Source organism: Cibotium barometz, chromosome 23, assembly GCF_041138505.1.
Source record: "Cibotium barometz isolate CiBa-2024 chromosome 23, ASM4113850v1, whole genome shotgun sequence".
In the NCBI taxonomy this organism is placed as follows: Eukaryota; Viridiplantae; Streptophyta; class Polypodiopsida; order Cyatheales; family Cibotiaceae; genus Cibotium; species Cibotium barometz.
Genome location: NC_141068.1, coordinates 54,584,719 through 54,604,262, shown reverse-complemented (window position 1 = coordinate 54,604,262; position 19,544 = coordinate 54,584,719). Strand labels below are relative to the sequence as shown.

The following is a 19,544-nucleotide window of genomic DNA, read 5'->3' as shown; positions in this document are numbered from 1 at the left end:
AAGAGCATGAGCAATAGACAGCTTGGTCTAAGGATTTATGAATTCACAAAATTTATCTTGGAAGTATGGAGTTGGCTTTATGTGCACACGTTTAGCACTCTTTCCATATGGATATTGTGGATTATATTATCAAGCTTACAGGCAAGCTATATGGAGATATATCTTAGGATATCTTAAGGATATGGTGACGAGATATTTCTTCTGGCTTCATGACCAACCTGGCAAAGAAAAGCTAAGTATACTTTGAGTTTGCAAAGTTAGTGCTTTTGCTATGAAGTGTTTTTGATCTTCACTAACCCTTGTATAGCTATGCAAGGAGAAAGGTGTTGTTGTTTGCCTTGAGATGATTTCAGGGAAACATTGTTTATGGCTCCCTTTAATGGGATGAATTCTTTTCATGGCTCTCTTTATTGGGATGGATTATATCTATGGAGATTCAGCTTTGGATGTGAAATGGATGGATGAGGCCTACTTCGAGGATTACCCAGATCTTTTGAAGGCCTATCTGGAGGCTTTTCAGTTGTGGTCAACTGATTAGAAGCCGGGGGGAATGTCACAAACCCCTATATTCTAGGGACATGCGGATGCGTGTCAGGCCTAGAAACATGCGGATGCATGTATGTATTATACCTGGGCATGTGTATGGATCACATGAGTGGATGCATATGAGTCCAAGGACATGGCAGGACATTTGTGGACATATATTCTAGGGACATGCGGATGCGTGTCAGGCCTAGAAACATGCGGATGCATGTATGTATTATACCTGGGCATGTGTATGGATCATATGAGTGGATGCATATGAGTCCAAGGACATGGCAGGACATTTGTGGACTTTCGGGCGGTGCCCGTGTGGATTCCGGCCATGCACACATGGTGTGTTATGATGGCAGGCGGAATATTTTCAAGTAGCAGAAATGCTTATGGAACTCCAGGTTACCTATGCCTGCGAGTGATTGTTTTATCTTGTTACTTGAGCCCACCTCTCATCCAAGGTGTGTGGTCTGAGTACCAACACGGAGTGCAAGTGGTAAAGTGGACATGACGGGACTTATGTCTATGCCAAGGGTCATGTGGACCGATGTCTTGTTGGCAGGAGACTTATTTTGTCTCGCCCATTTACTTGGGACATTGATTATGATATCTGGACTTATGGGACTGTTTTGTCTCGCCCATTTACTTGGGACATGGATTATGATATCTGGACTTATGGGACTGATTTGTCTCGCCCATTTATCTTGGGACATGATTATGATATCTGGACTTATGGGACTGTTTTTGTCTCGCCCATTTATCTTGGGACATGATTTTGATATTGGTATTATGGAGACTTATTTAGTCTCGCCCATTTCTTTGGGACATGGATTCTTCAGTTATATTGGATTTTTGAGAGTGTCTCGTCTCGCCCAATCGATGGGACATGATTATATCTTGAATATATGACTTGAAGCTTAAAGTTGCGGACAACTTTTAAGAAGTTGGGGAGGATGTCACCAGCCTGGACATTTCCCAGTATGAAAGGGGTCTGGTGGACTCCAGGATGCCTAAATATTTGGAAAGTACAAGCTTTGGGAATGGGGGATTATCCTAGAATACAAAGGACCACACTCCTAAAATTTAGGAGAGTTGCTATTTTTGGCCGAACTCCGATGGAAATTCTGTTCGCGTCATTACATCTGGAATTGAGCAGATACCAAGAGTTGGCAAAGTGCCTATGACAGAATGTCTACCAGTTGGGATATTTTTAGAGAGAAAGTTTATGGAAGAACCCATCTATTAGATTGGGACATGTGGCAAGGAGGTGGACCAAAGTGAGACAAGTGGCCTGACACTTGTTAGAAAGTGGATCAAAGTGAGACAAGTGCCCTCACACTTGTCACTTCAGCTATTGTGTGGCTCTCCACTTGTCATCGTAGCCATCTCTTGCCATTTTAGCTCATGGGAGGCCCAAATCTATAAATTGGAGCCCTCTCTCTTCATTAATGGAGGCTCTCTTGCTGCACACTAGCCTCTACCACCGTTACAGGCTTCCCTAATGATGGCTACTCTCTTTCTCTCTCTCTTGAAGGCTGCCCATGAAGAATACTGGCTGTTGGGAACTGTTTTGGAGGCTTCCATCGTGAAGAAATACTGAAGGCAAGGGTATTTAATCATTTATTATGATTTCTAGCCATTGTACTTGTTGTACCAGCATTTGTACTTGTTGTACCTGCTGTACCAGCCCTTATACTGGCTGTACCAGCTTTTGTACTTGCTGTACCACCCATTGTACCGGTTGTACCAGCTTCTGTACTTGCTCTACCTACTGTACCAACCACCGTACCGGCTGTACCAGCCATTGTACCTGCTGTACCGGCTGAATGGAGAGTTGTACTTGCTGTACCCTTTCTATTGCATGAAGACCCGTGGTTTTTGGGGAAGAATCAGTACCCACACGGAGGTATATGGATTATATTGTTGGCTCGGCATTTCTACAGCCTATGTTCCGGCTTGGTTGCCTCGTGTTGGGCTGTGTTATGGCATTTGTATATGGATAATCCGGCATCTCCCGTGGGGAGAGTAAGGCCCTCAAAGCTTGTACATGATATTATTCTCCTTGGGTAATAAAATACTCCAAGGGGGGGTCGGCCCATTCCGGCCTCTATGCGGTGTCACACGTGCAAGCTCCATTTTCAGCATTTGTGGATATTTTGTCCAGCTTTTATGTTTTATGCAAAGTGATGATGGATATGTGTTAAGGCTGTGGCCATGTTTAAATGTTTTAATATGCATTGATGGTATCAACAAGTGTGTGAAAGGCCCTAGTCTCCCGGGCGAGTTACATTGGTATCAGAGCATAGGCTTTCTTGGAAGAACCCATCAACAAGTGTGTGAAAGGCCCTAGTCTCCCGGGCGAGTTACAGTATATACCACCCTGGGCTGCTGGTCGGCCATAGCAAAACAGGCTGACAGCAGCAAGACTACCCATGACTGGATAAAATCAAGTCGGCCAGCAACAAAATGGGCCACGATCGGCCAGCAAATCTACAACCGACAGCAGAACAAAACACACCCCCACAGGTCCTACAAACAAGGAAAATGGACAATGAGGAAAAATGGAGAGAAACCTAACACAGGCGAGCACACCCACAGCAAAGGCCCTCACTCCCTATATGGTACAGACAAGAGATGACTACTAACACCCCCTCTCAACTCTTGGATTTGGAACCAACCCCAGTGAGCTGGAGTGCGAACAGAGCATCTGCTGAGGTAGAGGCTTCGTGAAGAGGTCCGCCGCATTGTCCTTTGTCGCACAATAGATAAGCAAGATGTCACCAGCCAAAATCTTCTCGCAAACAAAGTGATATTGTATCTCTATATGCTTAGTCTGGGCATGGAAGACCGGGTTCAGAGCAATAGCTATACAGCTCTAGTTATAGCACTGGATGATCGTGGTTCCTTCTATGGAAACCAAGTAACCTCCGCAACCACACCCCCTCGCAAGCAGCACCACAAGCAACCTGGTACTCTGCCTCAGTAGAAGACAAGGCAATAGTTGGCTGCCTCTTGCTACTCCAAGAAATAGCTCCTGAGCCAAGGGTAAATCCGTAGCCTGATGTAGATCTCCTCATGTCTGGATCTCCTCCCCAATTAAAGTCACTCCAACCTCAGAGACTAACTCAATCCTTCGTTCGCCCTCCAGTGTCATAGAAGAGTCCAAGATTCTTCCTACCCTGCACATTCTGCAAGATCCGCAATCTTATGTCCCGATGAGTCTTCAAATGTGTCTGCATAAATGAGCTCAACAGCCCCACTGGAAAACTCAAGTCCAATCTAGTGTTCAGCAGCCAAATCAATGAACCAACAAGCTTTCAATACAAGGAGGCATCAACCTACTCACAAGGATCATGTAATGTAAGTTTGATATTTGGGTCCATCGGAGATGAAACAGGCTTGTAGTTCCCCATCCCAAAGGCCTCCAACAACTCATGAACATACCGCTGCTGAGAAACAAAGAACCCCCTCTGAGTCTACCAAATCTCCAATCCCAAAAAGAAATGGAGTAAGCCTAAATCCGTCATCTCAAACTCCTTTGACAATGCAGCCTTCGTCACAGCTATGTGCTCCACATGACCGCCAGTGAGAATAAGATCATCCACATAGAGGATAATCAAGGTGACCATACGGCTTTCCAGAAAGAGATACAAGTTCAAATCTACAACTGATCTCTAGAAACCCTTTCTAAGAAAGAAAGAATCAATCTTCTGATTCCAAGCCCTGGGAGCCTGTTTAAGACCATACAAGGCCTTCTGCAACCTGTAAACCATACCCTTTGATCCCGGAACCTCACAGCCTGGAGGCTGCTCAACATACACCTCCTCCTACATACCTCAGTCAGCAGAACCTGAATCTATCTTGTGTGCCGTCTCCTTGTGCTGTCTTAAGGCACTACCAGAAACCAGCACTAACCAATTTTCTTGAACCTTTACAAAGAAGAGACTTTCTTGTGGAGATATATACCCATCTCAGTGTGGGAGAATCTTGGGATTACCTTGTCTGGATTGGATTGAGAACAAAGAGCTATTTGTGGATACTTGGAAACATTAGTTGGATTCATTGGATTTCAGTACTAGCCCAATGTAAGACTCTTGTGGGTCATCCTTGTGGTGAGCTCGGCATCAGCTATCTTGTGCCTCGACATCGACCTCGGCCCGATCTCGACATCGACACTTTTGTTTGATATTGTATTCATTTGTTGTATTGGTCTTGGCTTGGAAAAGCCCGTGGATTGTTTCTGAAATAAATTCCTGAAGAGGGGGCGGGGCTTGTTCCCTGCTCAACGTGGTGTACTCTGTGAAACCACCCTATTCCCATCTCTCTCTCTCCCTTCTCTCTCTCTCTATCTTTATCTCTCGTACACGTGGTTGCATCTGTCACTGCACGCTCCGTTAGGCTTACAAGAACTGTCCAAATCGTGGTCATCCTAGCCGTTGGTGCAAAAGTGTCCTCATAGTCGATGCCAGGCCCCTGAGCATAGCCCTTTGAAACCGGCCTCTAGTAGAAACCAAAGTGCGGTAGACTAGCAGTCACCCAATCCAATTGTAGTCCAATTAATAAAATATTAAACAAGAGCTAGAGTGCTCCAAAACAAGAAAGAGAACGACACCTGTTGGCCCCAAAGCTTGGCGCCCCTTTCGGTATTTCTTTATTCAATTTCAATGGAAAAGATTTAGATGATTACAACATGGCCATTCATGGCTCGTATGTCTGCAAGTCCAATCTGCCAATCCTCAGGACCTCTTAGCATAGAGGTTACATAGCCTCGTGTCCCAAGAACACCACACTGTTATCTCCTCTAATCTGCTAAGTCTGTACATCCATGAGGCCTTAAATATGCATCTTACTGAACCATACACATAGCCATAAACTCAGCCATGAAAACAGTCCACAAACTCATCCAAATCAGCCCACAATCTTGTCCTATTTCCACCCTATGAACTGCCAAACCCTTCCTCTCGCAAAGGGCTAGAGAGAACCACTCTAGAACAGTCTTGAGCAAGTGAAAAGAGAGACTCCATAAGACATCACCTGCAGTCCCACTTGCTCACAAAGAGAGAAACTTACAGTCTTTATGTCACTTTCCACAAGAGAGAGAGGACACGAGGAAAATCCCCGTACTGTCCTGTCCTCTTGTCTTGTAGCCGGGGGAGAGAGAGAACCAGTGAGAGAACCTGCTGTCTAGCCTTGTGTTCCCTTCTCACAGTTCACGCTTCCCAACTGATAACCAGCTTCTTGCCAAAAGAAAAGGACAGAGAATAGGAAGAACCTGCAAAGCGCCTGTATGATCTGCAGTTCAGCAAACGTCCAGTTCTCCAAGAGCTAGAGAGAGAGAGAGAGAGAGAAAGAAAGAAAGAAAGAAAGATTTTATTAACGTCTTCCAAAAGACCGAACTCGGCCTATGAGACAAATCGGTATACCTGTATGGGGTATCCTCTGTCATCCCAACAAAATGAAAAAGTACTGAACTAAAAAGCTGAATCTGGGTGTGCAATAAGTACAATGAGTGGGGGAGGGGATGGAGCTCTACTACTAGGAGAATGCCAAGCTATATGCATGGAGTATACAATCATGATATGCAACCTAGCTAGCTCCATCCTGTACCATACTGGGGGGATAAAATGGTATACATCAATGAAGGGGGTGTCCACAGCTCCCTGAAGAACATGCCTGGGTGTGCTCTAAAGCGAGCCAGTCGCTCCGCACCCTCCCTATGAAACTGAGCTCTGATCTCTGTCATCTCTCTCTGGTATAGGCGTGGTGTCCGAAAGCCAGGTGTCCTCTGTCTCTTGCAAGCTCTGAGTGTCTCTGCTCTCTGGAGAGAGAGAAAAGAGGCCAATGTCTTTGTTATGTAGCACAGCACAGCAGCCAGTCTTTGAATTCTCCCCCATGAAACTAGTCGCCTGAATCTTCTGTAGTACAGCAGCCAGCCAAGGAAGGACCCAAGTATGAATCTTCAAATTTTTATCTTGCTCACCGACCACCATGCTCACACTTATGTTTACCAATTTCACAGAGTCATGACATACCCCCCTCTTGAAAAATGGCAAGCGTCCTCGATTGCAATCTGGTAATACAACAAGACATCCAAAGCGGAACCACACTGAAAACAAAGGCTGCCCAATACAGTAAGATATCAGCCATGTAATCCAACTAAAAGTGAAATGTACAATATGGCAAGATCAGCGTCCCAATCTCTCTAAGCCATGCATATGTAACAACATTCACTGCAAACTAATGGTGTAGTAATAGTCCAAGTTGTATACCACTGTGAACCATACACAACCACAACATCCAATGTGACTAGTACACATATATCATAGAAGTCCATAAGCAGATGTACTATCAACTGTCAGTACCTTCGGGTGAGACAAAAGCTACACCAGCGACCTCTACATGTCATCTGAGCCTGTCTGTATCAAGGAAGCGGAGGTGCTACCCCCTCTTGAGCATCAGGCAATGCTCCAGACCCATGCTCCGCTGAACTTAAATGAGCCGTAGCAAGAGTCGGCTCCAACTCAAAGGTATCGAGATAAAGTTGTAATACCTAAGGTGAATCTGCTAAGTCACCCTCCTCCATCCACTTCGTATCCATCAGTGAATAGTTCTTGAACTTCACAAGATAGCGACGGGAAACTTTACCTCGTACCTTTCTTTCCTTATATGCTAGTATCTGCTCTGAAATAAGAACCTTATATCTGCTCTGGAATAAGAGCCTCATCAAGTTCCTACTGAAGACGAGGTTTTGGTCAGTAGCGACTGGAATGGTCTTCCAAACGCTACTTCATAAGGAGTCCTGCCAATAGCTGAAGAAAAAGTTTCATACTGGCTGAAGCAAGCTGCAAAATAGAAAAACAGTGTTTTATGCCATTAAAATCAAGTGTTAATTGAAACATGAGGTTGAGAAAGGGGTTGAGGCAGCTGTTTTTCTACCAACCAACTAACTGGTTCTTTCAAAAAGGCCCATATATAGAAATTGTCGCCACCCCCCAAAAACAAGGCCGACCCTGTCAACTAGCTGTAGAGGATCCTAAGATGGGGACAAACACACTTTTTTAACCTCTAAGGGTAATCCCAAACCCTATCCTTATGTACAAAAGGAACGTAGATCTTGAAACACATTACTGCTGTAGACTGTGCTAAGCAGCATAGAACAGCTTGCACAAGCTAGTTGAAGTCGCATGACACTGGCAGGTTTTAACCTTGAGAATGTTTTTCTAGCAGCATTTGCTGGAATCTCACCAGCTAGGCTTCACACGCCCCAATCAGTGGAAAATTTGAGTCCACCAGTTCATCATTCTCATACAATAAGAGAGAGAGAAGCTGAACCAGAGTTTTGTGGTCATATCATGTCATCGTTTTGATGTGGCTCTTGGCCCATGGTATGACTAAGAATCTCTCTCTCTCTCTCTCTCTCTCTCTCTCACATGCACAAACCAAAAGTGGAAAGGTTTATCACTCACCGACTGAGTCTCCCACCAGGAGAATATCGATGCCAGCCTCGTCGACATGCACTGCAGAGGGATAGTCGTAGGCAGTGACCATGGTGAAGGGCTCTCGCCTGGCATACTTTGATGCGAGAGAGCGGAGGGTAACTCTCTTTGAAGGATTCTGAGGTTTAGGCCCCCCATAAACAGTCGACTCCGGCAAATTGGTATAAGCCCGGGTTTCCGGAAGGCTTCCTTCTCTGCGGAGGTAGGAGGCAACTGCGCGTGCAGTGAAGCGGAGGAGGGAGACCTCCCTCCGTGGCAGTGCAAGGCGAGGCATCTAGGTAGTATAAGTAAATTACAAATAAGGGACCAAAACCTGGCAGCATGCAAGCAGACGGGGGTAATAGAAGGCGTAGAGGTAGGTGGACATGGAAGGCGAGCAGGAGGGCTATTTCGTAGCAGGACGGCGTTGACGAAGGGTTACGGAAGTATTCAAATTAAAGTTCTCATCTTTCAAAACTTTGGGTTATAAAAATTAATGCTCTAGATTCAAATTAAAAGTTCTCATCTTTCAAACTTTAGGTTATCTATTACATATTAACATGGACAACCAAGGCACATGAAGAATTGAGAAAAAAGAAATTTTGGATTTCTAAAAAATAAGAGAAAAAAATGCTTTCAATTGACCCTTTGTATTTCGATTGACCCTTTGTATTACTGTTTCCATTCTTGCGTTTCGTTTCTTAATGTCTTTTACATACCGCAACAACGCACGGGTTGAGTACTAATAAAAATCAATGCTTTAACTTGAAAGATGGTGTTGATGAAGGCTTGCAAAGTATATATATATATATATATATATATTCAAGCTATAGCCATATTCATTAATTAGTGCCCACAAGAGGGCACTAATTAATGAATATCCTAAGCTTCAAAAGTAAGGGCTTACACTTCCTCCAGCCTCCCTACCTCACACATCGTAGCCTCCCCCCTTCTCTGCCTTGCGTTGGCCTATCCTGATCTTAGACACAGTGTTATGGGCTACCACACCTCCAAGAGGGAACTCAATGCATTCACCTAAGGGAAGAGCAATAGAACACAAATGTCGTAGGGCACTTACCAATGCTTCGAACTTGTGTCCCTTGAGGCCTCCAAGCTCACTTGAGAAGCTCCAATCCTCTAAGCTCCACCTCCATGCTATCACCGTAGAGTCGCTCGCACTGTCACATAAGGCAATCACTCTCTCTCACTCTTCAACACAAGCATGCAACATACAAGCATAGAAGAGGCACAAGTGCTAGAATGCTCTCTCTCAAGACATAAATAAGAGATCTCAATAACACAAAGGGCGATTGTGTCTATTCATTATGCCTTATATACAATTGGCCCTTATTCACACCTGGGCACCCAAAACTTACTTAACTAAGGCCTTGGGTGCCCAATATCTCATAATGTATAACTTTTATAGTGCCTTTGCATGACACTTATTAATGTCCTTTGTTAATCCAATTCTAGGAATAACAAGAGCTACCGCCATTATCTTACATCAAGGAGTCACGGGTAGATACACCAAAGGGTCATACATTCAAGATATGAAGCAATAGTGTCCAAAGCTACAACTTGGACGGGTGCCCGTAATGGTGTGACGGAGTATTTATGGTGATTCCCGCTTCAAGAGTGTGTGGTAGCAAGATAGGATGAAGTCCTAAGTGATGTAATTCATGGATATATTATGAGAGTAGTCATTATAATAGCATTAGGCATTCTTAGCTTGGTTGAATGTCTTACAGGGTTGTGATTGAGCCTCATAGTGCCAATCCTAAAACAGACCAAAATACAAAGCACCACAGAGGAGTACCGCTTCCCCTTTCAAGAGGAAGCTTCACATACTCTCTATATAGAAGAGTCATTTGAAACAGATTGTATGAATTATATGCTCGAGAAAGCACATGAGGAATTTGATAATTCCCTTATAAGATTAAAACAGTCTCTCAAAACCTCATTTGGAGGAATGCTCTTCTCTCATGATAAAGCCAGCATCACATCAGCACTTGCACCTTTAAGGGCTCAACCTAAGTTATACCAAAACATAAAGAACTTCATAAAACATGACTATAAGGATTTGCAAGTTTCCAAACATACCACATTCAGAATTGTCAGAGGGTCGTGTGCCAGTGTACGCATTGGGTACTCTTGAAAAATCTGAAAGCCAAAATGAGGATGAAAGTGAATGGGAGTATGAAACAGAAATGAGATATTTGAAGCCGAAACAATAACCGAAACACCCATCGTTCCTTTGGAATATTCTATCATGGTATGGTTTGGATTTCCCTACAGGCAATGATGTTAAGCGCAAACGTGCATTGATTAGCCCTCGAGCTAGTCATCATGGGTATCATTGGGACTAAACTCATCCCTACAAGCAATAGTCTTGCAAGAGGAGCCAATGGACAAAACATTGAAGTTCCATGTTATTTTAGATACACTACTCAAACATTTGATGGCAATATGGAATTTACATTCCATGTTACCCTAGATTCCCTTGATTATGATGTCGTCCTTGGTGAAACTTGGATAAGTGAATCGTTGTATTCACTAGATGAATCCATGCAAATAGTGGCTTTGAACACTCCTGTAGGCAATGTACAATTGCTATTACGAGAAGAAGAAACCTTGCACAAGAGCTGGAACTACCAATATATCTTACTAAAAAGATCCCTAGGATTTTGGTTGGATTGGAAATTTCAAATAAAATCACCACAACTCAAGCATAGCTTTATCCAACACGAGAACACAATCTCATGACCTTAGAGCTATGGGATGTATTAGGTCAACCAACACTCACGGCCCATCCTGAAAGAATAAACTTTACACAAGACTTGAACATGCCATGTTTGGGGTACTTTGAATATACAATGTATATTGAAACTAACCCCCTTACTTGCAAGTTTTTTATGGTTGAGTATGTGTTGGAAGAAGATTTGATCTTGGGGCATAAATGGACTATTGCTGCCCAAGCACCAATGTGCTTTGCTAGCGATAGAGTCTGATGGTCAAAAATAAAAAATTAACAATACCATACTGCAAGGAAGAGGATCTAATTTTAATGGATATCTATGATGCTGAACGCAAAAGGATACAAGCCTCTTCCACAAAAGCCCCTCTACAAAATGACCTACCATCTGCGTTAACGACTGACTCCGATAAAGCATCTACTCCTTCAACCCCATCCTCACCTATGAAGTTCGATGCCAAAACATCGCAACAATCATCAGCTATTCTTGAAGAAATTCCCAAAGCCAAACCATCTATCTCTAACAAGGAAATCAAAGGAAAGACCCCGAAGCCTATGCATCTTCATCGACAAACCTCACCAAAGGAGACAACTACATGCTCAAAGGGCTCGTCATCGATAGCCACTCCACAAGAGACTCTAACGTCATCATCATGCTTGCTTTCTGCATTCCGCATATGTCATGTGATTATCATTATCCATTTGGGGTGGTTGGGTGGGTTCTAGTTTCTTGATTGGTCTATGTGGTGCACTGAGCGAAGAGTAAGAACTTGTTTCATCCTCACTTAGTGATGTACTAGAACTTGTTTCATTCTTTGACTTTCTTTGGTTTGTCAGTTTTTCATTACGTTTACCCATGCAACGAGATTGAATTTTCTTTTGGGTTTTCATATCCTGTGTCGCACATATGGGTATTCAGGTTGTTGAAATATACAAGTGAATAGGGTGTGTGCGGGAACAAGCCCTTAGCAAGAGGCTTTAAAAGAGAATCTGTAAATGAGAGAGAAGCTGTGAAAAGGTGAGAAGTATCTACTGGGAGAGAATAAAGGGTAGCATGAGAAGATTTAGGATGTGTGGAGATATTATGGGAAGAGGTAGAGAGAATCAAGCAAAAGAGGTGGAGTGAATCAAGGAGAGATCAGTGGGATTAGATTTTTGGATGCTCGTTCAGCCGACCCCATGTCCTGGCTCCTAACGCATGGTCATGAAGCTCCTCCAGACCTTGCTCTGATCCACCTTTGTCCTCATGTGCTCCTAGCTGGTTCATAGTCTTTATCTGGCTGCCTCCTCTGGATCAGCACTTGAGAAGATACATGGCATTGATCATGCACATGACATACTCTTACCCGGACTGGGAGGCTGACAAAGTCCATCGATATGTCTTGGAAAGGTCCTTCGGAAATTGGTAAGGGTTGTAACAACCCTATCTTCTTCCCACGAGGAGCTTTCACTTTCTAACAAACGTCACACTATTGCACATGAGCGAACACATCTTGCCTCATTCTTGGCCAGTAATATTGCCTTTCTAACTTCGCCAAAGTCGAAATTCATGCCCCAGTGACCACCCATGATGGCGTCAATGAGAAGAGCTGCCTTGAACGACTTCATGACACAAAGCCGACCTTTGTAGAAAAGCCAACCATTGCGTATCAAAAAGTGGCATGGTCCTGTGGCATCCAATGCCTGCTCCCACTGTGTACCGAATTCCTCAGAATCCGCATACATGTGCTTCATGTCATCTAGTCTCGTACCAACAAGGTCAAGTCTAGTGGTCTGAATCAATGTCACTATTCCCTTCCTGCTCAAAGCATTGACCACTGGATTGGCCTTTCCTAGAAGATACTTGATCATACCACCAAATTGCTGAAAGAATTAGCTCCAGCAGTGCTGATGGTCACTCCACTATGCACTTGGCATTGTGTGACCGAGTAATTCTTTTTTGTAGGCAGTAACTTACGAGACATGTAAGCTATTAGATGGTCATTATGTTGTAACACACCCCCAATCGCGATGTTACTCGCATCGGTGATTACTTGGAATGGCTTGTCCCACGAGACAAGCGCTAGACAAGGTGGCTTCTGACAAAGCAACCTTGAGATTCTTGAATGCCCCAACGCTCGTGGAGTCATTGGGATCCGCTGCCTTCTAGTCTTGACACCCTTTAGCAGATCAGTAAGATCCGCCGAGAGGTCAAAAAATTTGTCTATGTGGGTGGAGTATGCCTAGCATATACCCCACAAAGGATCGAATGTCATATGCAGTCTGTGGTACTTTCCAATTGACAATCTCGGCCACCTTGGCCGGATCAAGTCGGATGCTCTTGTGTGTGTTATATGTGTGATTCTACCGCGATCTTCTTTCTACCTTTGGAAAATGCTAGCACAAAGGCACAAGTGTTCTACATTTTATAGGCAATTATTATTGATGAGAAATGAGAAATGAGACGAGAACTTTGTAATCCATTTCATATGTCATAATATGTCTTAAAAAACAAAGGAAAGTAAACTTTCCCCCCAAAAAAAGGGTCAAGTATGTTTCATGTATAACATACTTATATTTAACATACGTTTGCAAACGTTTGCTTGGGCAACCATACGAGTATGTTAAAAACTATGACACATAGTGATCGTTCACACGTAATGAAATTTTTTCCTTATCATTGTGGAGCATGTTATATCTACAAAAAAGCACGCTGGTCCTCTGCAATGTTCCACCGATGTGGCCAGGGGATTATCTCCCGGGTCAGTAGTACAGATCCTGTACAGTGTCAGCTCTGTACTCCCAAGGCATAAGCCCATTCAAACAAATCGCCAAACCACCGTGTATAACTATAGTTTTTTGCTTATTTTCTAGCATCGTTTTTCTGAGGAGAATCTGAGATTTTTGCTGCTCCAGATGCAATGGCTCTAATTCCTCTTGGCCCTAGGGGTTTTTGTTGAGATGTCGAGCTCATCTAGTGAGGCGATGGACATTGATGACCCACCTAGGGGATAGGCCCCACACTTACACCACTGGCATGGTTGGTGAGATCATGGGTGATATGTGGCCAGTGGGACGACAGGCTGTGTGACTGCCATTCTAAAGAGACTGGCATAGTTATAGCGCCAACTCATTTAGTTGGGTTCACACTATAGAGAACCCTAGTATGTATTTGGCTGAGTACCTTTTCATATTGTGTTTACTCTTATCTTTCTATATGGTGTGTTGAGTGTTGTGTGAAGAAGAAGAAGATTTTCAGCCTCTCACTTTGTGTGTTCTCGTTTAGGGTTTTGTGAGATTATGGCCAGCAGAGCAGCAACAACAACAGCCCCAGAATTCACAACAACAAAAACACGCAGGTGGAAGAGTCCAATTTAGAGGCAGGGGAGTCAAATAGGTCGTGGAAATTGGCAAAGGCAGTATAATGATACACGTGGATGCTTTTATTCTGGTAAGCCTGGACATGTGCAGGTAGATGGTTATAAGAAGCAGGCTGACATGCAAAATGGGAAATTGCAGCAAAACAACTATGAATTTTCGAGTAGAAACAATGAGGATAATGAAAGGTTGTTTGTTATGCATCATGTCGTTAATGCCATGTCTGAAAATGTTGAAGCAGCACATAAAGATGATGTATGGTACGTTGATTCAGGTGCTTCAAACCACATGACAAGTCATGGGGAGTGGTTCAAGGGGATGAAAAACCTTGAAAGACCAAGTTTTGTGGAAACAGGGGATAACATTGCTCATCAAATTGCCCATGTTGGAGATGTGCCATTGTCTATACAGTGCAGTGAGGATGGCAAAGTGAAGTACCTTGTAGATGTACTTCATGTTCCGAATATAACAAAGAATCTGGTTTCAGTTGGCCAGATGATTGAGCAGGGTTTGTAGGTTTGGTTTAACCCTGATGGTTGTTATATTGAAGACTTTAAGACAAGTGCAAGTTGGTTGCAAAAGACAATAGAGTGGGCAGAATGTTGAATGTAAACATGCCTGAAGTGAGTGCTACGATGTTTGCAAATGGTTCAGGAATTGTTACAGACACAGACATTTGGCATAAAAGAATTGGACATGTGAATGTGCAGAGAATTAAGTCTATGCAGACTAAAGGAATTGTGACAGGGCTGCCAAAGTTTAAAGTTGAAGGTATGCAGAAAATATGTGAAGCATGCCAATTTAGAAAGCAAACAAAGCATGTACTTCCACGTGACAGAAATGTGAGCAAAAATGCACTAGATGTTGTGCATTCAGATGTATGGGGTCCTACGAAGACCATGTCTATGGAAGGCTACAGGTATTATGTGACATATATTGATGACCTCACAAGGAAAGTGTGGGTATACTTCATGAAGGAGAAGGGTGAGGTGTTCACTCATTTTCAGAATTTCAGAGTTATAGTTGAAAAGCAAACAAGGAAACATGTAAAGTGCCTAAGGTCAGATGGAGGGGGAGAGTACTGCTCCAATGAGTTCTCTGAATTTTTGCAAAAGAATGGTATTCAGAGACAGTTTACATGTAGATACACTCCGCAGCAAAATGGAGTTGCTAAGCGAAAAAACAGGTACATTGCTGAGATTGCGCGAGCATTGATGGAAGAGAAGAATATGCTGCATAGCTATTGGGTCGAGGTTGTTTCCACAGCAATTTACATCATGAACAGGACTCCAACTGCAGCCATACATGATGTAACTCCAAAGGAGAGTACTGGGAAAAAACCTGATTTGTCAAATCTGAAATTCTTTGGATACATTGCATATGTGCATGTGCCAGATGAGCTGAGAACTAAGCTGGATCCAAAAGCTAAAAAATGTATGTTTATTGGATATTCCCTTGAGCAAAAGGGATACAGGTGTTCCTTGCTACACGTGAGTTGAGGGTAAGCAGGGATGTTGTTTTTGATGAGATGAGCAGCTAGTATGCTGCTGAAAAAGAAGCTATTGGGGCTGATGTGAGTGGAAATGTGGTTGCACAAAATGCAAGTCAACAATCATAGTCTTTGAGTGGACCAGGAGGGTCCTCATCTAGTGGTTCAGTTGATAGACCATGGAGTGGTAGGCTGCGTCATAATACCAGTCTTGCAAATGTGATTAGTATATCACATAAAGGCAAAGAGAAAGTGGTTGAGCCCCTTAGTATGCCTGACATTTCTACAGGGCATTCTCATGTTGATGGAGAGTCTAGTGGCTCAGAGATGAGCCTTGATGAGGATCTTGGGATACCAGGTATGAGAACACCTGGTGTAAAGAAGGCTATGGAAGCTACCATGAATGCAAAGCTGCGAAGATCTCGGAGAGTGAAGAATCCTGTGCAGAGGTTTACCTATGATGGTTATGTGGCACATCACTATGCATACATGGCAAAAGTTGTACAGGTTGTAGAGCCCACATGCATCGATGAGGCTATTGGAAATGTGTGTTGGGAGAAAGCTATGGATGAGGAGATGGATGCACTACATGGAAATGAGACTTGGGATTTATTGCAATTGCCTGAAGGCAAGAAAGCCATTGGATGCAAGTGGGTGTACAAAGTAAAACATAACAGTGGTGGAAGCATAAGCAGGTACAAGGCTAGATTGGTAGCCAAAGGATATGCGCAGACATATGGCATTGATTATGAGGAAACTTTCTTCCTAGCTGCCAAGATGGCAATAGTGAGAGTTGTGATAGCAGTGGCTGCGTCAAAGCAATGGTCTTTACATTAAATGGATGTAAAGAATGCATTCTTGCATGGGGATTTGCAGGAAGAGGTGTATATGTTGCAGCCACCTGGTTATGAGGATGTGAGTCACCCCCCCGAGCATGTTTGCAGGTTGAAGAAAGCCTTGTATGGCTTAAAACAAGCACCAAGAGCATGGTTTGACAAGATTTTTGAATATCTTGTCACTATTGGCTTTCATGTAGCCAATGCAGATTTCTCGCTGTATGTGAGACACAGTGATAGAGGGGTTTTGTGCTTGTTGTCATCTTTGTAGATGACTTGATCATTACGGGGGACCATAATGCAAAGATCTTTGATGTAAAGATCTTGCTTAGACAGAAGTTTGAGATGAAGGATCTTGGGGAGCTAAGATATTTCTTAGGCATATTGATCCATTCTCATCATTCCTACATTCATTTTCATCCATTCACATCATTCTTTCTCAAATTTCTCAAAATAAAATACGCTCAATATTCTTCTTTTTGAATAAAAGATTCATGGGATTTCCAAAATCAATTATACCCATATTTTTCCTCTTAGTATAAACACTAATCCATTTATCTAAATGAATCATTTCTATAATTCTCATAAATTGAATGATTCTATAAAATGTGTGCATAACCTTCTTTATTTTTTTGACTATTGAATAATGCTAAAAACTCCTCTTTTAGCATAAAAATATCTATGCCTAGAGTATGATGGGAATTCCTCTTTTTGCTTTATTAATTTTATACATAAAAATAAGATTTATCCTTTTTCTGGAAAATTTTGCCATAGCCTGCAATTTTTGAGAATTTCAATTTTCTAAACTTGATTAAATATTCACAATTGAAATATAATAGGAACTCCTCTTTTAAGCTAAAATTTTATTATGCATACATAGCATAATTATAAGCATAATTATGAAAAAATCTCTTGATTATTCTAAAATAACCATTCCTCATTTCTAAAAATGTTAGCATAACCCTCTTTCAATTTAGAATGAGTTAATATGATTTTTTAGACACATAATCAAGCTAAAAAGAATTAACCATCATTTTTACTAGATTAAAAATCATGAAAATATCTAATCTCTTTCTCTAGCTTATCATGCCTAGAGTTTTGATTAGGATAAAGAGATTATCATTGAGAATCATCCTTCTACCAAGGATCTAATCATAAAGATGATTAATAAAAAATATTATAATTAAGCATAAAAATTAGCATTAATCTAATTAAACATTATGAATCATTGGAGAGCTTGATTTCAAGAGAAAACCATTTCATTGAAAGCTTCTCAAGCATTAGAGGGGTTGAGAAGAATAAAATCATTGAGAAGAATAGAAAAAACCATTAAATTAGGGTTTACCTTTGATTTTGGCTTGATTCTTTGGATAGAAGTGAAGCCCACAAGCAAGTCCTTGGCCACCAAGAGGGGGGGTAATCTCCAAGAGAGGATGGAGAATAGAGAAGCTCCAAAGCTCCCAAGAGAAGAGGCAAATAGAGGGATAATAGAAATTACACTAAAAATGAAGATAATACTGGCATATTATTACTCAAAGATGAAAATACAAAGGAATGAGGATCTATTTATAGGTGAGGGAGGCCACCAACCAAGTCCAACTGGGATCTAGAGGCTTCTAGCTTCAGCTTGATCCATTTTGGACAAGTTTTGGACCAGTTCAGCTCACTTTATGATCCAGTTTGCAGGAGGAGAGAGGACAGATGAAATATCTTGATTTTTTTGAATTAAAAATGTCAAGTAATGAGGATAAAAAAGGTGCCTACTTGATGGGGCTCTCCCTTCTTTACTGAGGTGTAAAAAATTCATCATTTTTACTAAAATATCCAATTTTTACTAAAATGAGGGAAAGATGAAGAGGGATTTTCTTTTATTCTTTGTATTTTTGTCATCCCTCCCAACACTTGGATTAATCCTATTGGCCCCTTGGAACCTTATTTGGACCTTAATCACAAATTTCTGAAAATGTGGACCCTTAGGCTGTGGTCTCCAATACACATATTTAGTTAATTCCTAATGCACATTGGCAAATTAAATTTTAATTTTTGTTTCAAGGGAATCCATCTTAGATTTTAGGAGAAATTTTGTATCCAAAAATATCTCAATTTTGTATTACCTCTCTCTAGAATATTTTCTCTCTCAAGGGAAAACAATATTTTCTTGCATTCAAAATTAGGGGATGATTATAGAGACTAAAGGGAAGGTTCTTACACATTTACATCTCAAAAGCTGGGGAGGAGGAATCTTACAGTGATTGTGGCCTGGGTGTGGAGTAAATTTGGTTGACCTTGAGAGTCCCATGTGTCATAGGGACATTAAGTTATAATTAGCACTAGTGTCTACTAGTGCTAACTTTTGAGTAAAGCTGGCTAGTGTTGTCATTCCTAACCACAAATAGGCAAGTTTGACTTTCTAATCCTCTTCTTCTAGATCAACTACTTGAGCCATGTTGATAGAGATTTGCTTTCCTCTAAGTTTTTCTTACCTTTCCTTGGCTTCCTTTTGTGCTGTCTTTTTTTTATATCTTGTTTAGTTTTTGTTTTTCCTCCTTTTTAAGGTGAGTTGCCTTCCATGCATTCTATGTGAGTGGTCCATAGTAGCGTTGTAATTTCTACCATTGAAATAACCCGCCATTTCTATGTTGTCGAGTGTTTCGGTGTATACAACACCTTATGGCATCATTTTAGTCACTAGGAAGAGTCCCAATCCTCTGTATTTAAGCTTCTTTTTGTGGTTTTTTTTCTATAAAAAGGACCATTTTTCCCTCATTCGTCTCCTTATCTTTGAGTTGGTATCAAACCATTGCTTGTGCCTTAGTTTTTCTATAATCATGCCATACACAACTCTTAGACATGTTTCATCGAGTTTCTCAAGCTCCAAGACTCGATCACTTAAAACGTTCCTCCCAATGAGCCTTTCCTATATACTGCAACCCTTAAGCTTGGCACTAAGAATTCCATGGGTATAATCACTTTAGTTCCATATGTTAAGCTGAAGGGTGTTGTGTTAATGGCCACTTTGTATATTGTCCGATAAGCCCGCAATGCAGTCGGCAACTATTCCCAGTCGTTTGGTGACTCGCCTCTATGGTCTTGGTTAAGAT

At 42.0% G+C, this 19,544-nt stretch overlaps 1 protein-coding gene across 1 annotated transcript in view; it reads right to left on the bottom strand.

Moving 5' to 3' along the window:
* The window catches only part of LOC147626105 (3-methyl-2-oxobutanoate hydroxymethyltransferase 1, mitochondrial-like), a 45,383-nt gene extending 36,917 nt beyond the window's left edge, over positions 1-8,466 (bottom strand). Inside the window, exon 1 of the mRNA XM_086817668.1 lies at positions 8,001-8,466. Within this exon, the coding sequence (XP_086673794.1) occupies positions 8,001-8,304 (304 nt within the window). The 5' untranslated portion in view covers positions 8,305-8,466. The remainder of the gene's footprint in view (positions 1-8,000) is intronic.
* Between the last annotated feature and the right edge of the window lie 11,078 nt (positions 8,467-19,544).